We start from the raw sequence: 21094 nt of genomic DNA, 5'->3' as shown, positions 1-21094 counted from the left end.
AGAAAAAGAACAGAGCATACTTTATATAGAATGAAATTAAACTAATCTTTTATATGTTGAACTATTGACATCATTATCATGTAAAGCTTGAACAGAAAGAAAAAGAAAAAATAAGAAGGATAATGGGGCCTCCCCTCAATATTTTATATTTTTTTTAACTCTATATCATACCCACCATCAAAAAGAAAGGTAGTAGAGGTATAGCAGAAGAAGCAGAGAGGAGAGGTGGCCTCTATTTGAACAGAATGGTTTCATGTTCCTTCAATCGATTGGTTATTCCTCTCCCTTGGTATCTCTTTTTTCCAATTTCGGTCTCCATTAGTGTAGTAGTTCTAATACCTCTCCTCTCCTCTACATCCTCTGCTTGCTGCTTAGGGGTTGCTGGTTCGGGAATGGAGTAGGACCTGAGGTACGAAGTTGCTTGAGCAACACGGTATCATCTATAGAAGCGCCTTTTTCCATTCTTTTACGAAGAATCATGAACCGCTCTTTCTAAGCGCTGCTATCACTTGATATTTCACTGTCACACATGGCTTAAGTAATATTCAAACCCAATATTTCAAAAACCGAATATATATAGATATTCCAAAATATTGAAAACTTTGCCTCATAATAATATGCATCCAGTGAGTTACATGCAACCATTGGTCAAAATTTTCATGTTAACACATAAAAGCTAACTTAAAATTGAAAATTCGAAAGTTACAAACATAAACTTTTTTTCCATTTTATCAATCTGTATTAACTAAAGACAAGTAGAGTAGTTTGCATTAGGCTTCAGTTTCCAAACACAAAACATTCATGAAGCACATTTAATACGCTTACAATATATGCTTCAGTATTCATACCCATTACCACCTCCAGACCAGGATCCACCTGCTCCTTCTTTACCATACCCTCCCCCATCTGCACCACCATAACCCAAACCACCCCCTGAGCCATATCCCGACCCAGAGCCGCCAATGCCTGAAGCACCGCGTCCACCACCTCCATCTCTTTCACCACCACCACTTCTAGTTGCCTTTAAAGATCTCGCAGCAAGGGAGGTATCTCCAAGTAGCAAGATCAAGAATGCACCACCAGTAACCACCTTGTAGCTGGCTGTTTTGCCAAACTTTGCTAAACTCAATGGAGGTTATGGTTTACAAAATGCAATTCTTGTTTCTCTATGTATTTATGAATATATCACTCACTATATATTTTATATGAGAAGCAAACGCTTCAATAGGGATGAGAAGAAGTTGAAGATACAGTTCCCTATACATCGCATTTTGAAAATTTGATAGATTTAGTGTTTCGTGTATACTCCCTTCCCCACCCTCCCAACCACAAATACACACACACACACACACATAAATAAAAACAAATTTAATAGTAAGTGAGATTTTCGTTTTCGGATAATTAATCTCATACTCATTAATTAGTATTATTAAGTAGAGTATTATGAATATATATTAATTATTTTCCATCAACAGCACAATAGAGTATTTTCAAATATATATATATATATATATATATATATTTACATATATACAATGATGCTCACCTGGAAGAAGTTTGAGCTAGCTTACACGTATTAAGGTCTCTAATTGATACGGCAGCTACTGATAGACTGGGAGGTCATTTTCAATGCAATCCTCTGTTTTAGAGGCTTTTCGTGAATTAATGAATCTCTATTCAAAAAATAAAAAAATGAAAAATAAAATCTCTTAATGATACTAAATACTAATTAGAAATGCCAATGAAAAAGAATCTGAGAAAGCATTGATATATCTATTTATATATATATATATATATAGAGAGAGAGAGAGAGAGAGAGAGAGAGAAAGTATTGAAATTGTAGGCCACAAACACACCCACCATACAAGCCACCGACCTAAATTCCCCGTCGAAATCTCTCACAAATAGTGAAATAGCAGTGGAGTTTTGTCTTCCTTGTTTTTTTTTTTTTTGGGAAACACAACCTTAAAATGACAAATACCTATCATAAAATTAAAAACACAGAAAACCAACTTTATTTATCGAAAAAAAAAAAAAAAAAAAAAAAAAAAACACACACACACACAAAAATATCATGGCCTATAAACAAGATTATATATAAGTCGTGTTTCCTGTACTTAAAATGACAACCAGAATCTTACCGGTTAAACTTATAACTTGCATTTTAAATCAAAACACGATAACTGCGAGTTTGGATCTGGTTGAGAAATAACCTTCAGTAAAAGTACTTCCAGTGATGAAACTTTGCTGAAAGCACATGCTAATGACTTTTAAATGCAATATCTTTCTACACGTTCTACTGGGGTAAAAAAGTTGAAAGTAAGTTTAAACATTCATGATATTTTTCTTCCACTGAGAGTAAGTCCATCACAATGGAGACTGTAGAGGCATCAGGTAAAACATGTTTCTCTGCCATTTTGTGAAGAAATTCAAGCCATTTTTTGAAGAAATTCAACCACATTTGACGAATCACCATTTTCCAAAAAACCAAGCATTAGCATATTGTATGTAATATTATCTGGAGTCCATTTCTAAAAGCAGACAATTTGCCTTCTCTAATAACTTCTCTTTGCAGATGCCCTGGATGATGATGTTGTACACTACAATATTAGGCACCAGACCCATGCGAGGCAATTGGTCAAACAGCTCCAAAGCAATTACAAGCTTTGCAGATTTGCACAATCCATTAATGAGGACTTGAAGATGTCAATACTAGGGCCAAACTTACAGTTTTTCAAATCATGAAAAAGTTCCAAGGCCCTGGGAACGCAATCATAAAGTATAATAGTGCATCTCAACGTCTACAGCCACAATACTACAATAGTGAATATTGAATGGTGGAGACAGCATGAGAAACAACACTTCAGTTGGACCAGCCTTTGGATCCCAATTACGATGAATTACAATTATATTATCACAATTGTATATGAAGTTCATACAGAATTACCAACTGGGTAAACTCCAACCCAATGGTGCAATTGTTAGTCACAGGAAAATTGGCAGAAAACATAGGTAAGAAGTAAAAAAGGAAATATTAATACAACAGAGCACATGGCAGCATACCTGTCTAGGATCTGCTACAATCCAAACATGGCAAGAGTGATAAAGAGCAAAATAGTTAACCTTGGTTAGCATCTGACTGGCGTACTATGTTTCTGTTCTGTTACAAGTGAAACCAGATCAACTTTGGTGAATCAAATTTCAGATTTCAGCTACTTTTTTCCATGAAAATGATAAAGATAAAATTCAAATGCCAGCATCATATGATATCTTCAAAGCCATGGATTATCAGATCACATATTATACCTGGGCTACAGTTATCAAGTCCAACAGAATGTCCAGATTTTGGTAGCATTGCTGTAGATCGGTCCTTTTATCAAAGGAAAACAGAGCAATGCTGAAGTGCTTCAATAAAGATGTGATTTATTGTTCAAAACTATACTATTTACCATTATTCGTAGCTCAAGCAACCAATAGATACAATACACACACTATTTGTCCAGTGAGGGACAGATCAAGTGGCAGAAGTCTTCTTGGTTCTAGGGTCAAGCTATGGGCTCGATCCAAGACCCAAGCCTTCCAGAAAACAATCCATGCCTGTGTTATGTCTTCATGTTTTAAATGCAAACTTCTTGATTCAAATAACAAACTCAGACAGATCATACAAATTCAATCCTTCATATATACTCCATGGGAATCTGACTGGTTAATCCCATCAACCCCTTGAATTTAACATTTAAACACACTAACAGCTTGGAGTTTGCATTAAGGAAACATACTTTTAAAATTCCATTGTTCCAGTTGAAGAAATATCCTTCATTCAAAGTGCTTCCCAGTGAAGAAGTTCTGATGAAAGCTCATGTTAGTGTCAATGCATAAACATATTCAGTCGAGTCATACAAATCCAATCCTTACTAATCAAATTGATTTGCCCTCATGAGAATCGTTTTAGTTAAATTCATTACTTGCATTTTCACTCTAAACACAATAACAACTGGGAGATTGGATCATGAATTCTGCTGAAAGCACATGTTAATGACTTTAAATTAATAATGCCATCTTTCTAAAGGTTCTTGTGAGGTAATACTTGTAAGTTTAAACATTCATGATACTTTTCATCCATTGAAAGTAAGTTTTACAATGGAGAATGTAGATGCATCGGGTAAAACATGTTTCTTCGCCATTTCATGAAAAACTTCAACCACTTTTGACGACTCACCATTTTCTAAAAAACCACGCATCAGCGTATTGTATGTAACAACATCTGGAGCACAACCTTTTGCTTCCATTTCTAAAAGCAAACCATTTGCCTTATCTAATAGCTTTTCTTTACAAAGGCCGTTGATCATGATGTTGTATGTTACAACATCAGGCACCAGACCCATGCGAGGCAGTTGGCTAAACAGCTCCAGAGCAATTTCAAGCTTTGCAGATTTACACAATCCATTAATGAGGGAGTTGAAGATGTCAATACTTAATCCAAACTTGCAGTTTTCCAAATTACGAAATAATTCCAAGGCCTCTGCAATACAACCATTCTTGCAAATCCCATCCATAAATATAGTATAAGTAGCTGAATTAGGCGTCAGGCCCTGAACTTGCATCTCATTCAGCAACCTCCGTGCATCTTCAACCTTACATGCCTGGAAAAGACCAGTTAATAAGGCATTGTATGTTGTTAATGATGGCATAACTCCCTTGCTAATCATTTCCCTAAAAAGATCCATAGCTTCCTCAATCTTCCACTTCTTACAATACCCATGGATCAGTGCACTGAAGTTATGACTATCAGTTTCACACCCTTTACTTGGCATAGAAACAAATAGTTTCTTTGCTTCATCAAACCTACCTGCTTTACAGAAGCCAATTATCAAACTATTGTATGTATATGAGTTGGGATTCTCACCCCTCCGAATCATCAGTTCTAGAAAATCATTAGCTTCTTGCATCTTTCCCTTCTTGCAAAGCACATCTATCAACACATTGAATGTAACTGCATCAGGCCGTACCCCTTGATCTACCATCTCAGTAAACAAACCATGAGCCTCTTCCCATCTTTCATTGCAGCACAAACTATGTATCAGAGAGTTATAAGCATACACATCTGGAAGAATCCCTGCAACTTTCATTTCCGAAAAAAGTTCTCTTGCCTTTTCTAGCATTCCATTTTTACAAAGCCCAGCAATAATAGTCCCATACCAAACTTGATTCGGTTTACAATAAACGCCATATCCACTACTCCTGTTAGTCAATTTTTCATGCAACTTAACTGCTATGCTCGTATTTCCAGTTTGACACAACCCCTTGATCAAAATAGAACAAGTAAACGGGTTAGGCTGAAACCCCAACTTGACCATTTTCTTAAACAACTTAGTTGCCTCAAAAATCCTATTTTCTGCACATAAACCCTTGACCAAGGATGTATAAGTTACAATATTTGGTTCATAACCCCTCCTCATCATATTTCCCAAAACCACAAAACCATCACATATCCTATTGACATTGCAAAAGCAATTAATCAAAACATTGAGCGTGATGAAGTTAGGCAGCAACCCAATCAAATTCATTCTAGTATAAAGTGACAAAACATGACTGTGATGCTTACTCTTAGCAAGTGCACCTAATAAAGTATTGAATGATGATAATGAAGGAATGGGCTGCATATGAATCATGTCATCAAAATATTGCAGAGCTTCGGTGAGAGTAAAATTTCCTGACTTACAGTTCTTTTTGAGGAATTTCGTAAGTTGGGTCCGTTCTGAAACATTGAGAGTAATCCTCTGGGATGAAGTTTTGGGACTTGAAGAAGTGGGTGTTGGAGGAGGATTGGTGAACAAAGATGGAATTTTGATGGGATTCTCTGGAGAAGTTAAGGAATTTGAAGCTGTGGGCCTTTGTGGGTCTGCAAACAAAGATGACAATTTACCTTTTCGAGCAGCTCTTGACACCGCCATGGCAGTACAACGCTCGATGTTTCGAGGGTGGCCAAATTTTTTTGTAACCGACTTTAAATATCAAACAATTCCATTTTAAAATATTTTTATTTAGTTTTATGCTATTTTCACTATATTTAAATAAAAATGAAAATTGAATGACTTTAATTTATTTATTTTCAACAAAATTTTAAATTTTTAAAACATATACACCAAGGTATTCATATTGACACAAATAAAAGGAAAGCTTGTAATATTGGCGAGGTTTTATACCTATTGAGCTAGAGAATGCTAAACTCAAAAATAAAAAAAATGAGTTAATAAATATTTTATAGGATTGATATACTTTATTTTTAATAATATATGTGATTTTAGATTATAATATTTATATTGCTATTGATTAGTAACAAGCATAAAGAATAAAGTCGTACTTCATTGTATGCAACTTCTCTTTTATTCTTTTAATTTTTTGTGTGGAAAGAGATTAATATAGAAACAAGGGTGTTAGAGAATTCGAGCTTTAATTCTTAATTTTTTTGGTTAAAATTAATTCAGTTAATAATCCATTTACACTGAAAAATGATGGATTTAAAACACCAGAGGAATTATTGTAAATATTAAAAAAAAAAAAAACTCAAATTTTCCATTGAAAAAAAGGAAGATAAAGGGAAAATTCTAGATAAGGTCAAGCTGCCTCAACAATGGCGTGAGCAAGCCTTAAACGCCTTCTTTCATGACTGTTGCTGCATTGACGGACGACACCGTTCCAAGAAATTACAATTAAAAGAGATTTCAAAAGGCCAAAGATATTGGGCTGGTGAAGTCATAATCGTACTTGGGCTTCCACGAGAGGCATAGGTGTAGGCTAGGCCTACATCAAAGGCCTAGAGAATAGTGATAGTGCTGGAGCTTCGGCTTCTTATTTTTATTTTGGCTTCTTATCTTTATTTTTTGAATATGATTTTTGAGTTAAAATGACAATTTAGAAATTGGAAGCCTTACCTATAAACAAAATGACACTAATCTACCAACAAAACAATTTGCTACTTAGATGCCAACGAAGGAGTTTCCTTCTTATATTCAATAAATATGCTAATACTAATAGATTCATCTTTTCATTCTTAGCAATTATCATACCAACAAACCTAAATAAATACATATCCAAATAAGTAGTTATCAAATAATAATTAAAAATACACAAATATATACAAAAAGATAATCTAAAATAATTTATGGAAAAGAATATTTATTAATTATAATCATAATTGGCAGCAGAGACTTCTAAAAATGTACCCACGAAAGAAAATAAGCAAAAATAACAGCTAAATTTTTTTGTAAATAAAAGTGAATCTATAAACAGATTTAGCTTGCACATCCAAAAGACGAAGTGAATGATAAAGGAAAATTTTAGACCCATCAATCAAATCCAACAGAGCAGCCAGTTTTTAATAGCAATACTGACGTAACAGGATAAAGCTGTGATTTATTTCTATGAAAGTATACCACTTACAATTATTTGCAATTCAAGCAACCAAGCTATGGGCTCGATCAGTTATCCGAGCCCTACGGAGAACATTTCATGCCTGTGTTATGTCTTCACGCTCCAAATTCAAATGTTTTGGTTCAAATAAGTTATAAACACATTCAGACAGGTCATAAAAATTCAACCTTTCATATTCAATTGATCTACCTAATGAGAAAAGACAAATTAATCCCACGAACCCCTTGAATTTGAACATTTAAATTGAAATATCCTCTAATCAAAGTGCATCTGATTGAAGAAGCTTTGCTGAAAGCAGCTCAGGCTAGTCACTTCACATAAACATAATCAGCCAAGCCATACAAATCGAATGCTTCATAAAAGCAGGACATTGGATCTGGTTGAAGAAATAACCTTCATAAAAGCACTTTGGTTTGGGTGATGAAATTCTAAAATGTCATCTACAGGTTCTTGTGGGGTAAAAAAGTTGGAAGTAAGTTTAAACATTCACGATAATTTTTGTCCATCGAGAGCAAGTCTATCACAATGGAGAATGTAAAGGCATCTGGTAATACATTTTTCTCCGCCATTTTACAGAGAAGTTCAACCACATTTGAAGACTTACTATTTTCCAAAAAACCATGCATTAGCGTATTGTATGTAACAATATCTGGAGCACAACCCTTTTCTTCCATTTCTAAAAGCAAACCATTTGCCTTCTCTAATAGCTTTTCTTTGCAAAGGCCATTGATTATGATGTTGTATGTTACAACATCAGGCACCAGACCCATGCAAGGCAATTGTTTAAACAGCTCCAGAGCGATTTCAAGCTTTGCAGATTTACACAATCCGTTAATGAGAGAGTTGAAGATGTCAATACTGGGTCTAAACTGACAGGTTTTCAAATTATTAAAAAGTTCCAAGGCCTCTGGAACACAATCTTTCTTGCAAAGCCCATCCAAAAATATAGTATAAGTAGCTGAATTAGGTGCTAGGCCTTGAACTTGCATCTCGTTCAGCAACCTGTGAGCATCTTCAACCTTACCTCCCTGGAAAAGACCTGTTAATAAAGCATTGTATGTATCAACTGAGGGCCTAATTCCCCTATGAACCATTTCCCTGAAAAGATCCATACCTTCGTCAGTCTTCCACTTCTTGCAATACCCATTAATCAACGCACTGAAGCTATAATCAGTTTTAAACCCTTTACTTGGCATAGAAAGGAAAAGTTCCTTTGCTTCATCAAACCTACCTGATATACAAAAGCCAATTATCAAACTCTTGTACGTAAATGAGTCGGGATTCTCACCGCTCTGAATCATCAGTTCTAGAAAATCATTAGCTTCTTGCATCTTTCCCTGCTTGCAAAGCAGATCTATCAACACATTGAATGTAACCACATCAGGCCGGACCCCTTGATCTACCATCTCAGTAAACAAACCATTAGCCTCTTCCCATTTTCCATCATAGCACAAACCATGTATTAGAGGGTTATAAGCCATTACATCAGGAAGAAACCCTGCATCTTTCATTTCCGAGAAAAGTTCTTTTGCCTTTTCTACCATCCCATTTTGACAAAGCCCATTAATTATAGTATTATACCAAACTTGATCCGGTTTACAATAAATGCCATATCCACTATTCATGTCAGTCATTCCTTCATGCAACTTAACTGCAATGCTCGTATTTCCAGTTTGACACAACCCATTAATCAAAATAGAACAAGTAAATGCGTCAGGCCTACACCCTAACTTCACCATTTTCATAAACAACTTGGTTGCCTCAAAAATTCTATTTTCTGCACACAAGCCCTGGACCAAGGATGTATAAGTGACAATATCAGGTCTAAAACCTCTCCTCATCATATTTCCCAAAACCACAAAACCATCACATATCCGATTGACATTGCACAAGCAATTAATCAAAACATTGAGCGTGATGAAAGTAGGCAGTAACCCAATCAAATTCATTCTAGTATAAAGTGATAAAACATGATTATAATGCTTTCTCTTAGCCAGTGCACTTAATAAAATATTGAATGATGACAATGAAGGAATGGGCTGGTTGTGAATCATGATATCAAAGTATTTCAGAGCTTCACTAAGAGTAAAATTTCCCGACTTACAGTTTGTTGTGAGGAATTTCTCGAGCTGGGTGTGAACAATTGGATCACTGGAAGTTATCCTTTCGGGATTTGAAGAAGTGGGTGTCGTAGTAGGATTGGTGAACAAAGATGGAATTTTGATGGGATTTTCAAGAGAAGTTGTGGGTCTTCGTCGGTGTGCGAACAAGGATGACAGTAAACCTTTCGGTTTCGGAGCTGTTCTTGACGCTGCCATGGCAGTAGAACAAATTCATGTTTTAAAAACCATTGCAAAGACTGGGACCAAAATTGTATGAGCTTCTGTATTGATCGCATAAAAGGCAGAAATAAAAGTAAAATGAAAAAAATAAAATAAAATAAAACAAAAAGTTTTTCTTACTCTTCTCATATATTCAATTACTTCGGTAATCTATTTTATTAGTCCATATATATATATAAATATATATATTTATTAGTTTCATTTTGAGACAATTAGTTATTAGAATAAACTATAAATAAACAATATGTTTTTCTTAACCTACTTAAGTATCAGATTATTCCATTTTGCTTTTGTCCAGGCCCCAAAAAAAAAAAAAAAAAGAAAAAAGCTATTACATTTTGAAGTATTTTTATCATAACCTTTTTTTTTAATTTTAATTTCATTAAATTTAATTAAAAATACATATAAATGACTTAATTCATATATTTATCAAAATTTTGGATTTCACATTATTGTATGCGCGTCTGCATTTTGAATTATTTTTTCTCCATAATTTTGTTTATATTATTTTCCCTAAATTTAAATAAAAATCACAAATAAAACAAAATGACTTCTTTTATATTGTTTATCAAAATTTTACATTTTATATTAATAAATATATATATATATATATGTATGTATATATATATATAATTTTACAATTCGGAGTGTTTATATATAGAACTTTATATATAGAAACGTATTTAAAATTGATGTTTTTTAATAAAATTATCAATTTCAATATATACAACAACAAAAACGCTTTCATCTAAAAAGATATTTTGGAATACGGACCGTCCGTATTTATTATTTATAACCAAATTGACAATTAGCGCAAACACAGGGGGACGTTTGTAATTTTGGAAAAGTTTAAGTTGGTAAACGCCAAAAAAGAAAAAAAAGCCTTGTAAGACTTTGGGCTTTGCTCGTCTGAGCAAAACAAAGAGAGAGAGAGTCAGAGAGAGATAGAGAGATCTAGGGTGGTGTTCGATTCTTCGTTTCCAATCGGAGAATCACCACCGTCCGATCTCCTCGCATTGTTTTTCCATTTCCAACTTTCATTGCACGTTTTGACTCTAATCTCCTTCCAAACCTTGTAATTTGACTCTCAAATACAGGTAAGTCCGAAGCTCCTGATTTCACTCGCTTTTTTCTTTCTGAGTTTTCTGCTTGGTTGCTGAGAAAATTGTAAATACAAGAGGGTAATTCTTGAATCTTTAAACCTCATGGTGTTAGTTTTTGTATAAAAGAAATGAAAAAGAAAAAAAAAAAAAAAGACTTATAGTGATTAAGTCGATCTGTTTACGTAAGTTGGAATTTTTTGGTTGTGTTTGTTATCTTCATATTTGATGTTGCACTCATTTTCTTGGAATAATTACAATGTCTTGAATTTCAACTGTGCTGGCATCGAAGGCTGTTTTATGAATTCTTGATTTTTCTTGGAAAAGTCAAATGGTGAGTTTGCAAATGGTAGGGAGATGTAGATTATTTAGGACTAGGTGCAGTGATATTCATCCTTTCCCTCTGTAGCATATCTTCCAATTTAGTAATTACATTCCATGGAGTTTCCTACCTTTAAGCGGCGGACAATTCAGTATAATATTGTTAGCCCCATGTTATATTATATTGTTTCTGAACAACAAAACCTTAAAATCCCTTTTTTTTTTTTTTTTTTTTTTTAATGTTGGAAGCTATTCATAGAACAAAGGAAAAAGCAAGAAAAAAATTAATAAATAAATAACATAGTAGTTTGATATTTGTTTTATATGTATATATATGGACGAATTATTCATCGAAGATTATTTTTGAGCCAAATATAAAGCTATCTGAAGTTATCTTCTTGAGCAACCTGCAGACACCTGCTATGGGCACAGAAGAGACTAGAAAAGATGTGGACTTCAGCAACTGGCAATCGTTACTCGAGGATGGTCAGTGGGTATCTCTTCCTGTATCTGGTCCACGGCCATCAGCTCGCTATAAGGTTAAATAAATTTACTTTTGCTGTTAATAAGTTTGTGATAATTGATGTATCTTTAATGAAGCACTCCCATTATCTATGTGGCCAATGCTTATCATTCCATTTGTCTTTTTCCTCTGTAGCATTCAGCAGTAGTAGTTGATGAGAAATTATACATTTCCGGGGGGAGTCGTAATGGTCGTTATTTATCTGATGTTCAGGTATAGGACAAGGTTATCTACTTCTGGGTTTCAAGGTCATTATTTGTATTTTATGTGATATTTGCCTATCTTTTCAGGTCCTTGACCTTAGAAATTTGGTGTGGTCTGATATAAAATTGAAACCCAACGCTGACAAATTGGAAGAGAATAACTCGCAGGAAGTTCTTTCTCCCATATGTAGTCACAATATGGTAAGGTTTAAATATATGATTATCCTCCCCTTTTTTTTTTCCTTTTTTTTTTTTTTTTTGCTTGTAATTGTTTTTCTGTTTCCTACGGCTCTTACACAATTGCTTATGTTTTGGCAGGTTAGGTGGGGAAACAAACTTCTTCTTCTTGGTGGGCTATCTAAGAAATTGTCAAATGAAATCATAGGTTTGTTGATTCAACACTATTCTTTGTTTGTGAAGATATTGGCATTCTCTTCTGAGCCTTTCATGTGCTTGTAACATGGTTTTTGCTTAGAATCTTATGCCATGTTAATGGACTTGCAGTTTGGTCCATTGATCTCGAAACAAATGTCTGTGGCATCTTGGAGACCTCTGGAAAAGTTCCGGTAAGTAGTTTACCTGTTTATAGATGACTAAATCTTTGCTTCCTTTTTTGTGTCTAGGCTGTTTCAACTTGTGTTGAATCATTATTAATTAACTTTTAAACTGGGGGAACTACACTATGGCCTCCCGCATTATGGCCCACTTGCATTTTGTCACCTTTTGATTTGTTTGTTATAAAGTTGCCCTAGCTTTCCATTATTTGCACTTTACCTTTCATAAGTGTGTTTTATGTGCATGTTTCTCTTAGGGTGAGAATGTGATGTCACACACGCCAAAACCTTGAGGAAGTGAAAATGCATCTTATTATAAAATCACAGTTTACAATTTCTCTTTCTTATATTTTAGTTGTCTATATCTCTTTTTTAGAAAAGAGTTCCTTAAATTTTGGTACTAGATTCAATATTCTGTGGCTAAGAAAAATGTCTAGTATTATGATTGTGACGTATATTACAGATATCTCGTGGTGGGAATTCCACAACATTGGTTAGTTCCAGACTTATATTATTTGGTGGAGAAGACAGGAGCAGAAGATTGTTGAATGATGTCAATGTTCTTGATCTAGAGACAATGACTTGGGATGTGATGGAAACAATGTAAGTATGTACTTTACTTTTTATCTATTATTTTATCTACTACTGCTTGGATACCTTTTAGAGAGAGTTCAGCATTGTTTTCTTGTATTGTGATAGGCAGACACCTCCAGCTCCCAGATTCGATCACACAGCAGCGTTACATGCGGAACGCTATCTTTTTATTTTTGGTGGTTGTTCTAATATTAGTATCTTCAGTGACCTTCATGTACTTGATCTGCAGACAGTAAGTGTTTCTTGTTTTTAAACTGTTTCTTTTACCTTTCCCTTTTTATGACTTATTGCTTTTGTTGAACTTTAACTTTTACACACACTAAACTTTGATTTAAAGTTGAATACATACACAATTCCACTGATGCACACATGTGATCGTCCACATGAGAAAGATTCAGTACTTCTGTTGTACTACACATCTTCCTTTAGGATTTGAGCAGCTTTTGGGTGCTACATGCACTTTAATTGGGTTCTACATAAATATCCAACTCGTATATGTTACAATAATATCAGAAATGGAGACTGATCTTTTGCTCCTTGGTCCAAAATTTTTGATCTCTTCTTTGTATTGATTCAAATTTTCAAAATGCCAACAAATATCCATGGAACCTTTTATTCATGAATAAATATAACTTTGTGATGTGAGCATTTCAAAATTAATGCTCTGAACTTACCTGTAATGTTAAATATATGTAAATGTGTGTGTATTTATATAGATTCCTGAATGTTGTTTGATATATGGAGGACAATACTTAGATTTTGCTCCATGGGTAGACCTATTTGTGCGAGAGAGAGTGAGAAAGAGGTCAGCGTTTGTGGATGCTCAGTATAGTCTGGATTGTAAATGTAAGAATCTGTGCTTGTTCTGAGGAGCATTGTAATATGTTTCCTTACCATTAGATGATATGGTGTAAAATCTTTTTTACCTGAAATTTATGATATTACTGTTAGTGATATATGATTTACAGTGTTATTTCATATGTGCAATGTTTCTAAAAATTTTGACCTTTATAATGTTTTTTCTTTTTTTCTCTCACAACTTGTCATGATGAGGTCTATAATGTTGCAGATGGAGTGGTCTCAACCACAAGTTCAGGGTGACTTGGTCTCTCCTAGGGCAGGTCATGCTGGTATAACCATTGATGAAAATTGGTACATAGTTGGTGGTGGAGATAATAGAAATGGTATGTACAATTACATTTTTATTGAATGTGACCACAAGATACTTATGCACTTATTTAATTTCTCTGCTTTCCAGCTTTCCAATTGATATGTAATTATTTGTTCACAATGGATATGTGATTAATTTTTCACAGGTTGCCCAGAAACCCTAGTTTTAAATATGTCAAAGCTTGTGTGGTCAGTGTTGACTAATGTTAAGCAAAGAGATCCGCTTGCTAGTGAGGTCACTACTTTTTCCTCAAGTTCATTTTTTTCTTATATGTAATTTCAAACATTTTTCTTCACAGAGCACTTGTTTTCTTATTTTTGGATTTCTTTCTTAATTAGAACACTTCATGGTAATGTGCTTGGTGTGATTATTATTGGATTTTCTTTCTTAATTAGAACACTTCATGGTAATGTGTTTGGTGCGATTTTTAATAAGTTTAATGTACATGCTGTTGTTTCCAGAACTTATAATACAAATATTTCTCAATATGCACTTAAACGCACCGTGAACCATTATCCATGTCTCTTTCTTGGAATAGAGAGTTGGTGATTGGCTTTTAAAGTGTAATTTGTCTAGTTTAAGTTTTGCTTTTTCTTCCAATTTGAAACGTTGTTTTTTTAAAAGATTTTATGTGGTCCATCAAATGAGTTTACCTAGTTGGCATTTTCATGATAGGATTTATTTAAAGGTGTTCTATTTGTTACATACAAGTGCTTACTGTCTTTTACTTTAGTTTGATTAGTTTTGAGTTGAAGTTTTAGTTCATGAATTCTGTGTCTATTCTTTTTCATTCAGAACTTCATTTTAGTAACTGCTTATGTTGTAATTACCTCCTTAACCATCTTATTGACTTTCCGCAGAAGTATCAAATCATTACAAAACTTTGCTCTTATTATGTATGCCATAATTTCTGTGTGCTATATTCCTTTTCTTGAAGCCTGTATTAGGGTGGAAAACTAATTTATCTTATACAATTTATTCTCCAATTAGTTAAAGGGATTTCATTTAGATATTGAATTTGATTTAAAGATATTGCTATGTATTTGAAAACATGGCACATTCTGATGCATATTGCATAAACATGAAACTGGAAACAGGGACTCAGTGTCTGCTCAGTGGTAATTGGAGGACAGAAATATTTGGTTGCCTTTGGTGGCTACAATGGGAAATATAGCAATGAGGTATTCTTTTAATATTGAATGTCAAATTTTATACTAGTTATTTAAAATCTGAGCAATAACTACTTGTATCTTATATAGTTATATATAAAGTTCGCTTGTGGTGGGGATGGATGATAACTACACATTTCATGTATCTCACTTATCTGATGGAATTCTATTGAGGCAAAATTTATGTGATGTAGACATGTTAAAACAACCCTTAGACTCTATCAAAGGAAAGGAAATCTAGACCCAATCTTTGATTTGGTATGATTGTGGTGATGTTGGGCTTACTTGGGAACTTAAAGTGATCCAAATAAATATGATATTGGGATTTGTGTGGGACCCAAATATATGTTTGATAGCATCCCACATGTGTTTCTAACAGCCTGCCCAAGTTTATCATTTAAGTTCAATTTAATATTTTGTGTATGTGAATTCATCTAAATTCATGTCTTGAAGTCTTAGCAATGAGAACAAGCAAAGATGCTTTTGACCTAGATAAGAAAATTGAATTTAAGTATATTATGTTTTCTATAACAAGATGGAAGCCAAATTTAGTATAGTTTTGTGGTGTACTTTTCAAAAGTAGTTAGTTATCATTATTTTTTTAATCTACATTATTTTAAGAAACATGAATTATATTCATCTTACTCCGACTTTCTACATATCTGTTTTCTTTTAAGTGCTTATTCCCAGCACCTATTTGTTATACATGTTTTGAGAGCATGTCCTGTATCATCATTCTTACGCAAATATCCAAATAGTAGATGCTGAATCCTGGAGTGTATTAATTTTGAAGTTTTCATTTTTAAGTAATCTAGAATATTGTTGATCGCTTTGTTGTATCTTATTCTGTTATTTGTTCCTTCGTCCGTTCTTCTCTTTTAGGTATTTGTTTTGAGACCCAAACTGAAGGACATATCGCGGCCCAAGATTTTACAGTCACCAGCTGCGGCTGCAGCTGCAGCTTCTGTTACAGCTGCATATGCCTTGAGCAAAACAGAAAAATTGGATTCTGCAACGGAGTCAAGCTCCAAGGAAGCTGAAAAAATTCCTTCTGAACATGATGTTGCAGGTCAGATTGAGGCAATTAGGGAAGAGAAAACTCTTTTGGAATTGTCACTCACAGAAGTCAGAGCAGAAAATTCTAAGCTTACCGGAGAAATTGAAGAAATCAATGGCACTCATGCTGAGTTGTCTAAGGTATGGCTTTTTATGAAAACTTATTTGCTAAGATGAATATTTATACCTGTGGGTTTTAAACATTTTCAGTTTTTGAACCACTTTGTTCCAGGAGCTCCAATCAGTACAGGGGCAACTGGTAGCTGAGAGATCAAGATGCTTTAAGCTGGAGGTTACTCATTTCTTTTTCATGAATTTTTTCCATTTGTTATCTCGGTATTTAATAGATTTACTGATTCACTGGTGGAATTTGCTGAAAGTTAATCATTCCATGTAGTGACTAATTTTGTCCGGCAATTGTGATATCTAGGCACAAATCACTGAACTACATAAGATACTGGAATCAATGCATTCAATAGAGGATGATGTACAAGCACTTCGGATACAGAAGTCTGAATTCGAACGGAATTTGGAGCTTGCTTCGGCTGTTGAGAGGCAAAGTTCTGGTGGTGTTTGGGGATGGATCGCTGGAGGTGCCTGAAGTGCATAGGCTTCAGGTCAGTGCATATATCTGTTATTTTTCCCGTGTTTCTATGAAGCGCAGGAGGTTCATTGCTGTGGCATATTTGGAGAACCTTCGCTTTTTGTCAAACACGATCTCACATGGCAAATCCCATAGTCCTTGTTGAAAGCAAACTGGATAAAGGAATATACAGTTTTTTTGTTTTTTTCTTCCTTTTGTTCTACAATTTTTTAATTCTATTTTTTCTTTTGCACAATTTTAAATTTTATTGCATCTCTAGATCAGTTTTATATATATATATATATATATATATATATAGTTTGGTTCATTGTGAGATTTGATAGTTTGAAATTCTGTGTTACTGTAATTCTTTTGTATTGGTATACTGGTTATATTCGATTAAGTAGATTCTCCAGGTTTGACTAGTAGACATTATTGATTTCCTAATCAACAGGTGGTGTACCATATATGTCGAAATATATATATATAGATATATCTATATATATATATATATATATATACACTCATAATGTTAAATAATAATAATAACCAATAAGCCTGGGACTTGTTTTATTCATGTTCAAGTGAAATCTATCATCATGACATGTGAGAATGTAATGTTTAGTGGATAATGTGAGAACATAATGATTAGTGGATAATGTGTCGGAATAAATCTTTTGTGGTTCAGTATTTTCATAAGATACCAATATTTCATGTTTGTGATTTGTTTTCTCTTCCCAAGTTACATCTTCAAAATTCAATTAATTCTTATATTATTTTGATCTATAAACTTTAAGTAAATTCTCATCAAAATTTGATCAATCAAATTTATTATTTTTTATTATATATGGGGAATGCCTTAAACTTGACACTAGGAAATTTTATGAAGCAAAACAAGTAAATGAACTCTTTCCATGTGAAACTTCAGGTAAAAAAACAAAAACAAAAAAAAGTTTTTAATTTGGGTCGAACTGCGAATTGATTTTGAGAAATGGGCTGAGCCCAAAAGAATGGTGGTTCAACCACTCATAAGCTTGGTGGTAAAATTCATATTGTTTTAATTATTTTTATTTTTTTATCATGATAAAATTCATACTTAATTTACTGTTTTGAAGACAAAAGAGAAACTTAAATGTTTAATAAAAATACTTTTATTTGTATAATGGTTACGGAATACTTTTACTCATATAAGTATGAAGTCATATAAAAATAAATAAAATAGTTTAAAATGAACAATATGTCATGTCAATGGGTATCATCTCTAATATCAATATATATATTTTCTTTTTCCGTTGTGAGGTGGCTTCTTATGCGTGCTGGCCTAATGGAAAGCCACTATAACCAAAAAGCACAAAGAGTGTGTGTTTATAAATAGAGATGCTTCTTTTTAATGTAAAGAGTGTGAAAACGTGGTTGGTGCAACGGAAAGTGGAAGCCCCAAAGGAAACCTAAATTTACTATTTAAGAAGCAGAATGAGTAAAGCCAAGGAAGATTATCCAAGGGAAATAAAAGAACATGATCTGAACAGAAAATGATCTGAAAGAGTGAAACAGAACAACTCTATTGTGAAGGTAATTAATCAGATGTTTCCCTTCACATTAATAAGATCAAACATTTTAGTCCACCATAGCCTTGTAGAAAGAATCAGTTGCATAAAGAATTGATTTACTAAACTATTACCTCAAAAATGTTGCATGTTTCAAATTAATATGTGAAAAAAGAAAAAAAAAATTAGTTGAGGTTTTGGTAAATTGTTCTTTAAGAATAAAACTATTTCTAAACAAAAAAAATTATATGAGTTGTAAATGATTAAATTTATTAAATTTATCATTGAAAATGTTTAATTAGATGTTAATTTGATAGCTACGTGAAAATTTTTACAAATTAGAGACAAAATGCAAAACATGTTATATTTTGGGGATGACATGATATTGATATCTTATATTTATTTTTTCTTCCCAATTCATGATATAAATATAAGTCGCTTCATATATATATATATATATAACTTATCCAAAATTATGTATGTAAGTATGTGTAATCTACAATTTGAAAAAAGTGAAGCAAGTGCCGATAGAGTCAAACTCCAAAAAGGTGTCCGCTAAAACTTTTGGATGTATAAGCTCCATTTGGCAACATTATCATCATTTTCAGATGATATTAATTAGTTGGGCAAAATGCCTACTTTTCCGTGACTTTCCTAAAATTACAAAAACCTCCTCTTGATTGGAATATATTTACATTTCAACCCTTCATATGTAAAAGAAAAAAATTACATTTATCCCCCACTAGCAGAATTCTTCATTTTTTTTCAGCACTTTAATATTTTTAAATACCAAAATTACAACTATTACGTTGAATTAATTGAAATAACCTTTATATTATTAATAATCCTAAATATTAAAATGTTCATATTATAATTCACAAATAATTGTTTAAGAAAAATCACCCTATTTATATTAACTCATAATTTGATTTTTTTCTTTTATTAATACTCCCTAATTTAATTTAACAAACAATGTTCTGGTAGATAATTTACTTAAAATGGGTCGGAAAGTTTGAGCAAGTTGATGGCAGATTTGATTTGCCTTCTTCCTTTTTTTTTTTTTTCTTTTTTTTTTTAACCCCTTTTAATCTCATTCTGTCTAAGTGTCCATATGATGAGAACTGAAACTTTTCTCCTTTTTTCAATTTCAATGTAAATCCAGCAAACCTTTTGAGGATTAGATTTAGGTTTTAACAAAATTTTCAAGCGTGGCAAACCTTTTTGTGGTATCAATTTGTGACTAGCTAGTCGCTAGGCATTGATTGGACAACACTATCAAACACTTTTGGAATTATTTACCCAAAAAAAAAAAAAGATATTTGCACTTCCACTACCATTTTGACAGCAAAAGTTAAAAAAAAAGGACATCTACAGCGATGTTTTTAATCCATTAATCAACAGTGTTAGTGGGTCAACCTCACCTGCACGTTATATTCAGTGATGCAGATTTTTTGATATCTATCATTTTTCATTCATCTCCAATGTCCATTTCTTTCATGTCCAACAGTGTCTATTTCTCTTTTCATAAAAAACAAAAACAAAAAACCAAAAAAAAAGTCTATTTCTCTTGATATTCCATATAATTTCAGTTTTTTTTTTTTTCTCCCTGTGTGAATTTTAGAAAGTTATATTGTAAGCTTGAAAATTCAGTAAGTGATTTGGTTTTCCTATCTTTGCTTGCTATATGGAAAGGGCTGTAATTTCTTAAAGAAAAAAAAAGGTCTTATTTCATCAATCGAAATTAAAGTATAAAAACAAAATAGTATAACTGGATAAATTCTAAAACAAATCACGGTAATATTACTCTAAATTTTATATAATTTTTTGAGAATATGGATGAAATTGTCCTCGTATATATATATATATATTAGGTGGGGAATGGGGCTTAAAAAGAAAGAAATTACAAAATCTAAAAGGATATGCGAAACTTCATATTATATGCATATATCATCTACATGAATATAACATAGTATGCTTTTTCTTTTTGGGCATTTGGAGGTCTCTAATTGTCTTGGCTCTATTTTTCATTTTGGCATTTACTGATAAAATGGGAACACACACACAGATTTGTTTCAGATAGCCATGGCCCACATAATGGATCAACCACTAGCACCGCAAACTTTTCATGGAATGCCACGAGGCCATTCAACTTTTCTTATTTTTATAATTTAGTTGATCATGAAATTATTTGAGATTAAAACACACACACACACACACACACACACACACACACACACGGGGTCGTACTCGTACTATCGGTTTCCTTGTCCTCTTCCTTCCTTTTTTTTTTTTTTTTTTTGGGTGAATTCTATTGGTGTCCCTGGTCTCCCTGCCAATGCCAGTTAATTAAGAAAAATTAATTATGTGGTGGTGCATGCTAAAGCTAAAAGGAAATTCAAAAATTTATTAATTTGTTCGTATAAATCATGGAACCTACCTACCTACCTCTTTACATTGCAGTTTTATCTCATTCCTATCATGTCAAATCATACCCTTG

General features: G+C 33.1%; 2 protein-coding genes across 3 annotated transcripts; one reads left to right on the top strand and one right to left on the bottom strand.

Moving 5' to 3' along the window:
- On the bottom strand, positions 1-9883 carry LOC125421360 (pentatricopeptide repeat-containing protein At4g31850, chloroplastic-like). Its single transcript, XM_060819805.1, has 3 exons — positions 7878-9883; positions 3064-6014; positions 1-1981 (listed from the first exon to the last, which is right to left on the bottom strand). The coding sequence occupies exons 1-2, from the start codon at positions 9750-9752 to the stop codon at positions 4116-4118; spliced, it is 3774 nt and encodes a 1257-aa protein (XP_060675788.1). The 5' UTR covers positions 9753-9883; the 3' UTR covers positions 1-1981; positions 3064-4115.
- A 735-nt stretch (positions 9884-10618) lies between these two features.
- On the top strand, positions 10619-17478 carry LOC107413268 (acyl-CoA-binding domain-containing protein 6). Of its 2 annotated transcripts, none has more exons than XM_016021176.4 (14): positions 10619-10873; positions 11611-11736; positions 11856-11933; positions 12011-12124; positions 12242-12308; positions 12428-12489; positions 12941-13080; positions 13177-13303; positions 14141-14255; positions 14388-14476; positions 15340-15423; positions 16294-16608; positions 16700-16759; positions 16898-17478. In XM_016021176.4, exons 2-14 carry the CDS (start codon positions 11620-11622, stop codon positions 17066-17068), a joined length of 1539 nt encoding a protein of 512 aa, XP_015876662.2. In that variant the 5' UTR covers positions 10619-10873; positions 11611-11619; the 3' UTR covers positions 17069-17478. The 2 variants fall into 2 exon arrangements, with proteins under 2 accessions (XP_015876662.2, XP_015876663.2); XM_016021177.4 differs by having other exon boundaries at positions 10619-10957.
- Positions 17479-21094: the final 3616 nt, after the last annotated feature.

Source organism: Ziziphus jujuba, chromosome 8 (assembly GCF_031755915.1).
Source record: "Ziziphus jujuba cultivar Dongzao chromosome 8, ASM3175591v1".
In the NCBI taxonomy this organism is placed as follows: Eukaryota; Viridiplantae; Streptophyta; class Magnoliopsida; order Rosales; family Rhamnaceae; genus Ziziphus; species Ziziphus jujuba.
The sequence above is the reverse complement of the archived record's forward strand: the minus strand, read 5'-3'. Positions and strand labels throughout refer to the sequence as shown.

Coding starts and splice junctions, on each gene's coding strand:
- LOC125421360 (XM_060819805.1), bottom strand. CDS start 9,752: ATGGCAGCGTCAAGAACAGCTCCGAAACCGAAAGGTTTACTGTCATCC. Junction 6,015..7,877: donor TTTTACCCCACAAGAACCTG/TAGATGACATTT, acceptor GGAATTGTTTGA/TATTTAAAGTCGGTTACAAA.
- LOC107413268 (XM_016021176.4), top strand. CDS start 11,620: ATGGGCACAGAAGAGACTAGAAAAGATGTGGACTTCAGCAACTGGCAA. Junction 12,309..12,427: donor ATTGTCAAATGAAATCATAG/GTTTGTTGATTC, acceptor ATGGACTTGCAG/TTTGGTCCATTGATCTCGAA. Junction 12,490..12,940: donor AGACCTCTGGAAAAGTTCCG/GTAAGTAGTTTA, acceptor CGTATATTACAG/ATATCTCGTGGTGGGAATTC.